This window comes from Cricetulus griseus, chromosome 5 (assembly GCF_003668045.3).
Source record: "Cricetulus griseus strain 17A/GY chromosome 5, alternate assembly CriGri-PICRH-1.0, whole genome shotgun sequence".
Classification (NCBI taxonomy): Eukaryota; Metazoa; Chordata; class Mammalia; order Rodentia; family Cricetidae; genus Cricetulus; species Cricetulus griseus.
Window position 1 is genome coordinate 6,085,170 of NC_048598.1, and position 12,965 is coordinate 6,098,134.

The 12,965-nt window shown below is 43.7% G+C and overlaps 1 protein-coding gene across 1 annotated transcript in view; it reads right to left on the reverse strand.

The window, feature by feature from the left end:
- Window positions 1-12,965, reverse strand: part of Ush2a (usherin) — a 641,642-nt gene that overhangs the window by 140,694 nt on the left and 487,983 nt on the right. Inside the window, exons 50-51 of the mRNA XM_035445085.1 lie at window positions 7,248-7,471; window positions 4,302-4,506 (exon numbers count right to left, since the gene is read on the reverse strand). Of these exons, the coding sequence (XP_035300976.1) occupies window positions 4,302-4,506; window positions 7,248-7,471 (429 nt within the window). The remainder of the gene's footprint in view (window positions 1-4,301; window positions 4,507-7,247; window positions 7,472-12,965) is intronic.

Genomic DNA, 12,965 nt, shown 5'->3' on the forward strand with positions numbered 1-12,965 from the left:
GTGAATAAAAACAGTAGTCCCTGCAGGATCTAGCTCTACCAAACCCAGAACCCAAAGCCAAAGGCCAACTAACCAACCACCAATCTCACCAGAACAATGAACCCCAACCTTCCAAGTATTTGATTGGCAGAACTGTCATTAGATAATGACTCGTGTGACTCAGTGTTGTCCCCAAAAGTTCAATAAACCCCAAAGTATCAATTTTATGCCTTTACAAAAAAAACCCTAGAAAACAAAAACCAAAAAAGAAAACCCTGAAAGTTTAGTTATTTAAATGCATTTTGCACTTATTTAATCTTGTAAGTTTTAAACCCCGTTTTTTCTTGCCAAGTCTTCGTTTCTGAGTGATTCTTTGTCAGAGTGAGGACTGGAAGCAGCTGCTCTGGAGCACGTTAGCTTCCTCCACGGGACTGTGTTCATTTGCTCCCCCTAGTCAATGGAGCCACATCCTCTCTCTCTCTCCTCTTTCTCTCTCTAAACATTTTATTGATTCTTTGTGGATTTCACATCATGCATCCCAATCCTACTTGTCTCCCTGCCCTCTGCCCTTGCAACCTTTCCCACAAAACCAAATGTAAAAGTAGAACAAAATAAAAACACCCAAAACAAAACAAAACATCTGGGCTTGGAGGCTGTAGTGTGACCCAGTACACCCTTTAGTCCATACATCTTTACTTGTTAACTGAAATGAGCGATTGGTCTGGTTTGAGGTCTCTGGCTTCTACCACACTGTGGACACTGGGCCTTCACTGGGATTCCCTTGGATATCTTATTGTTGCCTCGTGTCATGGAGATCTTACGGTTTTGGACCTGCTGGTCTGGCCCCTTCACATTCTCCAGCAGTTCATAGATGAGGTGGGCATGGGGGAGGGCTACCTCATAGTCCTGGCTCTGGACCTGGATGGTAGCTGGGTTGGTTATCATGCGGCTGTCCTTCATTGTCATCCCCCGGGTGAGCTCTTCAGCACTGCCCTGTTCCACTCACCCAATGCAGCTGGCAGCAAAGAACAGGGCCAGGTCTTCTGCTCTCACCACACTACACTGACACCATCAGGACCAGCTCTACTGTTTTGCCCAGATGAGGTATAGGGCCTGCTTTCTGGGTGGCTGCACTTGCTGAGGGGCAGAGCCAGCTCTTAAGTTCTCATGGCCCCTGAGGTCTGCTCTCCCGTCTGTTACAGGTGACAAGTGGTCCCAGGGCGGAGGGCAGATTTCCCTTACCCTTGCCACTCTTTGCTGTTCTTACCTTTCATGGAAGGGTGTGACAAGTGTTGCAAGAGTCCAGGCTGTGGCCTCATGACAGTTGTACATGAACCACAATGGCCAAACATACTGAGACACTGTTTTCCAACAAGATGGCTTTTCTTTTGCTCCTGGGCTTTGCAAGATTTGTAAGCCTCGCCCTCCTTCCCTCAAACTTGTAGATCCCAGCTTGTCTTTCACTCTCAGTTCAGACACAAAGTCTTTCCCGACTTCTGTGATCTGGACCAGGTGTCCTTACCACACTCCTCAAAAGCATCTGGGGATCCTGAAGGTCACTTCTGTCACAGTGCTGACATGGATTCTCTTTGTCACACCACCCTGTCCCCAAACACCCAAGCAAGCTCTTCATCTAGGCTTCAAGTCCTAGAGTGTAATTCTTGCTTGCCTATAGCTGCTGGTGCTAGTATAATGATTACCTAGCAGTAGGTATTAGATAAATAAATAAATAAATATACTCATTACTTATATTATACAAACAGCTGGAGATCAATTCTAGCAGCTTGTGCATGCTAAAAAATGCGCTACCATTAGGATTTATGCCCAGACTCTTAACAAATAAATAAATAAATACATATGTAAATATATAAAACACATTTCTTTTATTTATTTTTTTTTTTTGGTTTTTCAAGATAGGGTTTCTCTATGGCTTTGGAGGCTGTCCTGGAACTCACTCTGTAGACCAGGCTGGTCTTGAACTCACAGAGATCTACCTGCCTCTGCCTCCCGAGTGCTGGGATTACAGGCATGCTCTACCACCGCCCGGTTTATTTCTTTCTTTAAGAAATTTATGCTTAATTTTATTTTATTTACCTCATTTCCAGTTCTCTCCCTTCCCTCAAAGTTCTCCCATGTCTCCCAACTCTCTTTCAACTTCATGATTTCTTCTCTAATTATAATCATTACTCATACAATCTCTCTCTCTCTCTCTCTCTCTCTCTCTCTCTCTCACACACACACACACACACACACACACACACACACACACACACACACACACACACGGGGAGGCTGGAACACTGATGAGTACAGGCGGTCAAAGGCTTCAAGGAGAGTGATAGAATTCCTAACAGGCTCTCCACTCCCAAGTGAGCCCCAAATGCATACAATGGACAGTAAATGGACTCGTTCAGTGTGTGTCTTACAATTTTCATGAACCAGTAAAGTTTGCAGGTAAAACAGGAAGCTCATTAACTCAGGGTCAGCTTGTGCTATGCAGCAATTTCAAGGCCAGCCTTGGCAATTTAGTGAGACTCTGTTTCAAAACAAATAAAGGAGAAGCGGGCTGGGGGCATAGTTCCATGGGCAAGCACTTGTCAAGACTGGGTGAGTTGCTGGGTTCTACCCTCGTACTGCCACAAATAAGAAGGTTTGTTTCTCATGTTCAATTTATAGCATTTTCTGGACCACAGAACAACCGGGAGTGCAGGTTTTAAAAGCCCTTATAATGTTACATCAGCAGCACATCTATTCATTTTTGGAAGAAGGCTCCTGAAAGCACGTTTTAGAGTCCTTCAAAATCTTAACTTGATTGCAGGTGGCAGATAAAAGCAGGGGACTCTGTGGGATGGAAACCCAATCATTTAAGAATGAGGCTCCACTGGTGTGATATTTAACTGACAGCCAGAGACCGGGTGACTGGAAGGCAGGTCAAATTGTGGTCTATCTCGAAGCCTTTCCTAATGTTATTATTTTTTCTCTTTATGAGCAGTATGCTAAATCCCAACAAACACAGACAGAGACTTATTATTTCTAAACATGTTTCAACCTGGTGGGACAAATGGAATGAGTTAAGAGGAGTGGTTTTCGTAGGCTGGACGCTGTAGGAACAGAAGAGGCTCATGGGAGACCTAGGAGGCCTGCACTGAATATTATGACTTTGGATTTGAGCAGGGTGGTGAAGGACTGCAGAAGGGGAGCCAGCACTTGAGGGAGGGGCCAAGCACCCAGGAGGAAGCTCCTTGCCCACATGGAAGTTTCTAGAGCTTGTCCTTCAGAAGGCATCAGGTGTGCAATGGTCTGCTGCCCAGAGCAAGCCTCTTTCCAGCTCTGACCCTCAGCTTCCTCACGTCCTCTGCTCACACCAGATGATTGCCGTGGGAGAAAGCAGGGGGTGTTGAGCCACCTGGCACCACACTTGAGTAAATTCGGATCAGCACACTTTATTTCTGCCCCTCCTTCCCTCTGCCAGCTCTCTTTTCTCACCTGGAATCTTCCATGCCTGGAATTTGACATGCCCACTGCCTGTGGCTAAGTGAGACACAGTGATGCTTCATGCTGAAGACAGCATTGCCTTGCTTATTTAACAAGAGTGTATATGAATTATGTAGCTAAAATGGGCTCTCTCTGGCTCTACGTGTAGCACCTTTTTCTAAACACCTTTTTGTTTAGAAACAAGCATATTCTGTAAGGACTTTAGTAAACGTTCAAATAGTACAAAAAAAAAAAAAGTAACAAAGAGCAGAGCTATTTAGAAGTAACCTTCAACTCTACAGACCTTCTCATCTACTTCAGCCAGTGATAAGAACTGGCTTTAGACTAACCCAGAAGTGCAGAAGGTGCTTGGAAGTTAACATCTCCGTGGCAGTAAAAGTTGTTCTGAAGATGACTGGCCATCCTGGGGACAGTGCCATCCTGGAGTGGCCCCCTTCCTCAGAGCAATGCTCTTGGCCTTCACCATTCAGTACCCCTTCACTGACCTTGTGGAAGTTACTTGATAACTTTGAGAATAAAAATTAATTGTCAATCAATGGAATATACTAGAAAGGCACACATAGTTTATTTATTTCTTGTTCTGTATTCTCTTTTGATTTAATTTAAAATAGTATACATCCCTATTGAAGGATAGGCTTAAAAATTTTAAATAACTGGGTCTGAATGCATCCAAATTATGTCACCGGTTACCATGCAACAAATTAGTCTAAAAGTATGATGGGATGGATTGACATGAAGGGGATTGTCAGGTAGAAACAGAGTCTGCATTAGCAGGAGCCTCACACTAGGCCTACTCAGCCATGGGCAGAGGGCTCCGCATATCTTACCTAGGAAAGAGCGCGTGGTTGCATCTCCCGAATGAACTACCTCCTCTGTTGAAGAACACAGTCCATCCATTGCCACCCTCCCCATGGGATTGAAAAGTCCTCTCGTCACGGTGCAGATATGGGTGGTAGCATTGAAGTCACACTTCCCACAGTGTGCTGTGGCCTCCATGGATGCAGGGCAGACTGTTGCACATACTCTGGTTTCCTGTTGGGGAAAGGGACAAGAAGGTTGGTGAACTTCCTTTAGCCAGTTAGGATGCATTTTTGAATCATTTGAACAAAATATTTCACTCTTGCAATAAACAAACATCTTAAAGCACATGAAAGAAAATGGTTTGCATACCAGGAAGAGCCCAGACATTGAAACGTGGAGGGTTTGGATTACATTCCAGTGTCTTCCCAGCTCTGAGATCTTTGAAAGCCTCATCACCCTGAGAACATGCAGTGGAAACTAAACTCACCAGGAAGGTTTGGTCTGTGAACCAAATGACCTCAAGCCCAACGTGCCTCAAGCTCAGAGCATTCATGGCAAATAGGAACCACAGTCTTTGTGTGTGAACTTTGGCACTTTCATGTGGTATTTTGGAGAAAATATAAAATGGGGTTTCTGAGACTCCTCCTGCCTTATAGTTCTCTCTGTGTCCAGCCGTATCACTCATCTTTACCTCCCTAGTGCTGGGATTAAAGGCATGTGATCCCAAGTGCTGGGATCAATGGTGTGAGCTCCGTTTCTCTTTTAGTCTGGATCAATCTAGTGTAGCCCAGGCTGGCCTTGAACCCCCAGAGATCTCTCTGCCTCTGCCTCCCAAGTTCTGGGATTAAAGGTGTGTGCTACCACTGCCTGGCCTCTATGGCTATGGCTTAGCTATTTACTCTGATCTCCAGGCAGGCTTTATTTGTTAAAACAGAAACAAACTATCACCACAAATAAAAGGAAACTGTATCCTGGATGGCTCTGTGGGGCGGGTACTAAGAGGGACGCCTGTGGTAAGTGTGTTCTTATTTAGTGCATGCCTGAATGAGGCAAGCTGAAAAAGACCTAGTGCTACCGAGAGGAGCAGAGAGGGCACCCTGGAAGGACAAAGCCAGGACCCAGATTTAAAATGGTCAGAGGGAAAAGTCAATCTTCAAGGCATACACTAGCAACAAGCACCCCATGGGTCCTTGGTGTTTCCACATAGCAGGCAGCTATGCAAACCCTGCTACTGATAATTGATGGGGGATGTCCTTCTGTATATATGTTTCTCTTATTGGTTGATGAATAAAACACTGTTTGGCCAATAGCCAGTAGAGGCAGGAAGATAGGCAGGACTAGGAGACGAGGAGAATTCTGGGAAAAGTAGGCAGAGGGAGATCAAGAGAGATGCCATGGAGGGACCCAGAGGATAGGACACACCAGGTGTCCTCTGGTAGGATAAGGCCATGTAGAAACACATAGATTAGTAGTAATGGGTTAATAATTAAGACAGAGCTAGCCAATAAGAAGCCCTAGCCATCGACCATCAGCTTTACAATGAATATATGTCTCTGTGTGCTCATTTGGGGCTGAAGCAGCAGGACCCGGTGGGATAAGAAAACCTCCAGCAACAGATAATACTTGTGAGGGTTCTTGATCACAGGACTCCTTGCCAGGTGACTACCCTGCTATGCTTCCCATTGAGAGACAGACCTTGACCAGGCACAGCAAGCCCTCAGCAGCCTCTGATGAAAGAAATAATGACAAACGATAAAGCACCAGAGATTAATGGGCTCAGTATCAGCAACAACAAAGCAAGAAGAGTCAAACCTGTGCCAAATAAGCAAATAATACCATTCAAACAACAAAGCAAAACAACAAAACCCAACCAAACCAACACCCTCAGAATCATAAACATAGCTATTCACTCCCTCCCCAACCAAAAATCCTTAAAACAAAACAGTTCTAATTTTTTTAAAATAATAGAAAAGTTGAAAGACAAATGTAAAGCGATACCTCAATGAGGTGAAAAATGTTGAATTAATCAGTGGATAAGGAAGAGCTAGAAAGAGCTAGAAGGAAAATATTAAAGGATAGATTTAAGATCAGGACCAACTAAGAGGTGAGAACTAAGGCAAGACCAGCAGTAAACTGTTAAGTGAACAATAGAGCTGCTCTCCCCAGAAGGAGAGGTGGTGAGCTCCAGGCTAAAAGGCCACTCCGCCAACACACACACACACACACACTCACACACACTCACACACTCATACACACACACACACACACACACACACACACACACACACACACACACGCACACACACCCAGGATGCAGCTGACAGATACAGCGAGTGCTTGTTTGGCATGTGCAAGGCTGTGAGCTTCACCTCCAAAGCCACAAAGACAACCAGACAGACTGTGTCCATGCGGAGGCTCTTTTCATGAGGTAAGACAATGAGAGCATACCTCAGGTGAGGAAGCAGAGACGCATGCTGGTGCTCAGCTCGCTGTGTCTGCCTAGCCCAGAACACAGCCAGAGCACCCCCTAGGCTAGTGCTCCACCTCAGCCATTTCCCTCAGAAAATACCCTCATAGACACACCCAGAGGTGTGATTCCAGGCAATTCTAAGTCCCATGAGGCTGACAGTTGAGATGAGCCATCACGGTTGGCAGGTCCAGCACTCAGGGCTGTGCTGTGCAGGGCCAGGGAGCACGGCACTCAGTCTGGGAGCACACACTTCCTGTCATCCCCTCATCTGAAGTGCTGGGTAAAGCTACCCTGAGAACAGCTAATCATTAGGAATTCCTTTAGAATTCATTGCACTAGCATCAATCATGACAAACTCATTCGGTATTAATATGGATAGAATGCAAAAATGAATAATGCACACATGAGGTTTTATATTCCTATTTTAGAAAAATAGTTATGAACAATGTATTTCTCTTTCCATCGTTGAAGCGGCACCTCCAAGAGGCTTTCTATCAATTACCTTCATCACCATTCCAGTTGAAATCTCGTCAGAACAAACATATTTCAAAGGATTATATCCAACTCCATTACAGCATCGCTGGCTCTCTGGAATAAGTTCAGTATCACAGCATTTCACTGGCACCGGGTCATTCTTTTTAACGTGTGCTTTAGACTCTCCACTGGAAGCGAAGCAGCATATGGTATCTGACATATTCACATAATCCTGCCCACAACACAGCATCCCTGCAACAATAAAATGTTATATATGAATATCAAATAAAAAAAGGGAAGAAAACTGAGGCAGCTGTAAAGCTTGGTATAAAAATGTCAGACTTGGGCAGTTTCGGCGAAGGAGCCCTAGTAAAGGTAGCATTTCCCCACCAAGGTGATTTAGATGTGCGATGAGGGCCCATCTTACCAAGAGTGCCGGGCACTCATTAGGAAAAGAACACACAAGAGGAACCGTTCGGAAATCATTCAGCTGGGCCAGGCTCTGCCCGCACTCCACTGGGATAAAAAAAAAAAATTGGGTTTCTGTCAAAACTGCCTGCCCCTTTTGTGATGATAACATCATGTTGCACAAGTAGGTTAGCTAGATTAAAAGATCCTAGAGAGAAAGCTCTAGAAATTCACAAGGGAGGCTAGGTCACCCAGGCACTCTGGGATAAGAGCCAGGCAGAGTAGAAATGTAGTGACAAGCAGATGAGCATTCCTGGCTAAGGGCTGTGTGAGCCCCTGTCTGTCTTTGCCTGGGGTGTGGTATTTGTCTCTCATGAAGTCTGAAACAGCTGTAGTCTTGTGGTCTTCCTTTCTCCCACAATTAGATTGGGTATGCACAACCAAGCAAGGGATACTGCTCAGCTGGTGGCGTGTGTGCCTATGTTTGGTCTCTGGTCAGTACTGCACAAACCAGATGGTGGCACACCCCTGTGATGCCAACATTAGGAAGGTGGAGGTAGACAATTAGGAACCAAGTTATTTCATTGGCGTGCTGAGTGTAGGGCCAATTCTGTGGTACCTAAGAAGATAACAACAAAAAACAACTTGTCAAAAGTCTTCAACAGCTACACCCCTAATAACTCACGTCAAAAAGGAAGATAATGAGTGACACCAACAGTGACCACAATTGGCCAAGATGCAGAGATGCAGAGACACAGAGGCTATGGAATGCTCAGCCCTCCATGGAATGTGTGCCACGAGCCCTCCTCCCAAGGCTCAGAGACCACTGTGGAATGATGGTTAGGGAGCGGGTAGGAGGCTGTGGATGGCTCCAAAGAAACACTGTCTTCTAAATTCAGCCTCGAAGTCAACCACAGTGGCTATGATGTCATACACAATCTCGGGGCAAGCCAAAGTCATTGAAAATCCCTGCACTGAGTAGGGGGCTGGGCGGGAAGCCTCTCCATTACGAGGATCATCTGGTGGGAAGCGAGGGTCACTCTTTTCTAGAGTGTGCTCCTTGGTAAGATGGTAACTCTCTAGTGGAAGGCCAGACATTTAAGAATTTATTTAGGAAGAACAAACTGTCATTGGTGGCTTTAAAAGATAAAAACAAAGGACACAAAACTGGGCTGGTAGGGGACATCCGGAAGGAGTCAGGTGAACACAATGAGAACCCATTGCACAAAATTATAAACAAGTAAAGTACACCACAAACCACACACACACACACACACACACATACACACACACACACAGAAAAGCACGCACAGCAGCTGGTCACTATTTTCTGAGCCTCACGAAGCTCTGGATCTACCAGATAACATGTTTGTAAGGCTGGGGATACCGATGTAAGGGAGGGCCACCCATTCTCACATCGGAAGAGACAAATATACCTGAAGGGCCAACAGATTTTTCTCCCACTGACCAAATGCCCATCATTTGCTGCCATAGAAGCATAAACGTAGACATAAAAGCACTATAGAAATAAACACTACCCCGGCCGGATTACGCTAGAAATCAAGGTGTCTAGGTGACATGCCACCATGCTGTCTTACTAGAATTTGCATCTGGCTGTAAAGCAGTGCAACCTGATGAATGATTCATTTTAATTAGAGTTCCATTTGTTTATTATTAATCCTGGCTGATAACACAAAGAACTTCAGATTTCAAGTGGTCTGGGGTCGTCAATTGTTTAATCTGGTCCTGTACAAACACCCGTATGAGGCACAGCACTCCTAACGACAGTCCAAAGAGTTTTCAAAGCTCAAAACAAAAAGCATTCAGAAGACCTCAATGTTACAAATCTCTTGAAGGAAGACACTATTCAGTCAGGGCTCTGAAGAGCCATCACACTACTGTTTAGACTTCAAATAGATTCCTCAATATCTAAAAATTGTATATATGACAATTTGTAGAAAATGGCCACAGAGCTCTGATATATTGTGCCAACCTAAATGTGACAAGTCCTCAAAGTAACTGAAAGTAAACCATGATATTGATAAGTTTTATTTTCATTCCTAGGGCATGCTCTCTATAATAAGACACGCACAGGCGTGTCCTCATAAACTGAGTCTTAATTATGTGGATAAAGACAGGCATATTCATGCAAAAATGCCAATGCCTACTTATAAATGTGTGTATTCTCTTACACACAAAGGTAAAAGCAAATGCCAGGGCTTTCATTTGGTACTGTTTGGACATTCCTTTTCTGCTGCCTTCAGAGCACATATTTAAATACAACCTTGGATTCCTGACTGTCACTTTTTTTTCCTATTGTAATTTTCTTAAAACTCTTCATGTTTCCATTTTAGAGAGCAATCAAAACCTGAAGACTGGCCTTCCAGGGAGGAGAATACACTCTCCCCTCCACTCTCAAATTACTGCATGGCTTCACCATGCTTTAACTATGAAATCAAAATGCAGACATTGACCTAATTCGAAACCCTAATCAGTCATCTGATCGCTCTGAGGGACTTTTGACAGGTCAACTAAAATTCTGATAATGAACTGTTTTTATACGAGAGGAGAGAGGGAAAAAAAAAAAGGGATGCTCTCTTTGACAAAGGGCTTCATCTTGGCTTTTCTGAATTGAAAATTTTCAGGCAAGATTTCCCTCACATAACAAGAAGTGACTCCCTTTCTAGTTTCCTTGGTAAACCATTGCTTCTTTAATTATTATCAACCTTGTTCCAGTGTGATAAATTGCTAATTACTTAATACTCTAATCAGCGTTCATTCTTTGCATAGATAAACCATGACAGTGCCATTAATTTAAATAGTAATTTCACTTAATGGCCAGAACGGCACACCAGATTTTTATGCAGCATCTTCTGAAGTCTGCATCCATCACTGTGATATTCTGACATAAAGATGTCTGACGTGCACTAACTCACTTAGGGAGAGCAGATGTTGCAGTGTGGGGCTTGGTAGTGATACCCATGGTGCATCGCTTCAGCATGAATGAGCTGCAAACCCAGAGACAGACCAGCTTCTGCAAGGCATGGCAACAACCTTTGACCCCTGCCTAATTTATCACATACAGCACTTGACTTTTGAACTTTGACACACAGAGGTCAGTCACAATTTTAAATATGCTCAAAGAAAAAACGAAAAGGCCTCGGGTTTTTGATGGCTTGCTCCATTGTTCCAAAGGACTTATGTGAATATGGAGAGTGTCTTTGAACAAGACACAGATATTAGCAAGGTACACATGAGTAGGTGTTTGTATTTCAGATCCACTTGTGTACACAGTCTTTGACATCATGTAGACAGTCCGTGGATGGCTTCTGTTCTGTTGTAGACAGTGGAAAAACGAACTAGAAGAAGTTTGAAATCATATTATCAGGTCTAGCACCAATGTTTATTTAATGTCCAGGAGTAATGAGGGAATATTTGTCAACAAATCTGTCTGATGATTTGTAAGTAGTTTAAGTCTTAAAAAATGACTAACAAATAAACCATAAAAACTTCTGAGGTAAAAACAGTAATGCAGTGAAGTCAGTCAGGGGTAAGGAAACTCATATTGAACTCTAGGCTTGACCAAGGACCATCATATTTTAGGACAAGGGCTCTGTATTTCAGGCACAGAAGAGAGAAGAAATGGATTACAATTAGCCTTCAATAAAGCTTAGAAATTTAGGGGCCAAGCACTTAAAAAAAAAAAAAAAAAAAAAAAAGACATCCTTGCTTGTGATAACCAGTAGATGGCGCTATGGCCACCATCACGGAATAGAGGAAGACAGTAAGACTGCTCCCCAAACCACAGCCATACATTTTAGAACATGTATATACTATATTTTCCCAAAGACCATCAGGGCTATATGGAGACATTTTGGGAGCAATCTCTTTCAGTCAGCTCTTGTACCATGGATTCCTGTAGCTAAACTCCCCTGCTTAAAAAAAAAAAAAAAAAAAAAAAAAAAAAAAAAGAAAAGAAAAAAAGAAAGAAAGAAAGAAAGAAAGACACTTGGAAATTCCATTTTAGGAAAAAAGTGTTCATTTTTCTGGAAGTTTTTATTAATTTTTCTCAAGGCAGAGTCTAGGGTGGATAAGCCCAGTATTTTGCTATGAAAAAAATTTCACCAGTGTTGCCTATCAAAGACTGCGTGGACTTGATTTATAACATATACAAGGAAACGTTCTAAAGGCAGGGAATGATCTTGTTCATGGCTAACAGAAAAAATCTCCATCCTCTCTGAATGATAGAGAAGGTTTTAATTTTGTCATTTACTTTTAAGGGATGTACCAAGTCCAAGCCAAGATTAACAGCATCCATGATAAAACCATACACGCAAAAACACTAAGGGAAAAATGTGTAATAAAGAGATCTAAAATATATTTGGAGGAACTGGTTAAGAATACATATCCACAGGAATGACTTTCATCCCAAGACACCTGTATAACACTCCCACACAGCTCACCCGCCCAGAGAGAGCACTAAAAAACATAAACGCCACCCCAGCACTTCTGCTCCACAGCATCTGTTAATTCACTCCATTTATAAAATACATATTGACAAAGACAACTGAACAGGGACCAGGGAGATTTGATTTGGTGTGAGAAAGTCAATTCAATGTGATTTTGTTAAAGGGCTCCTGCAGGCAAATAAAAGAGTTTAAGGAATAAAGTACATAAAGAGATGTTTTACGAGCCTGGCCGGTGTCGTGGCAGGCTCACAATGCCAGGCGGTGGGAGAGGCCGGGTTTTGGAACTGAGTATTAAGAGCCTGGCCTTGTCCGGCAGGTATGGAGAGTGGCTAGGGTGCAGAGAAACAGGTCTGTGAGTGGACACGATCGTCTGGGGAGACCGGAAGGAGAGACAGCAGAGGAGAGAGGGCTCAGAACCTCAGGGTGTCTGAAGGTCGAAGTGATAAAGAGGTTCTCTCCTTTGTTTTACAAGTCCTGAGCCTCCGCCTCCTCCACTGTGGCCACCAGAGTTAATGGAGGTGCGGAGGGCACTGCAGAGACATGTCTGTCTTGCCCCGTGGGACTTGAGGAATGTCACCCTTAAGAAAGGTGTCAGTGGGTGCTAGTGAGAGGACTCAAGAGTACTCAGCAGTTAGGGTACTGCTCTGACAGAGGATTCAAGTTCAGTTCTCAGCACACTCATGTCAGCTGGGTCACAACGCCCTGTGTCTTTACCTCTAGGGGATCTGATGCTCTGACATCTTCTTATGGTCTCCATAGGCACTGGCAAACATGTGCATATACCCCTCACACACATACATACACCTAAAAATAATTTATTTTAAAAAAGAAACATTTGACAAGTTAGCTATTACCACCACACTGAAGTG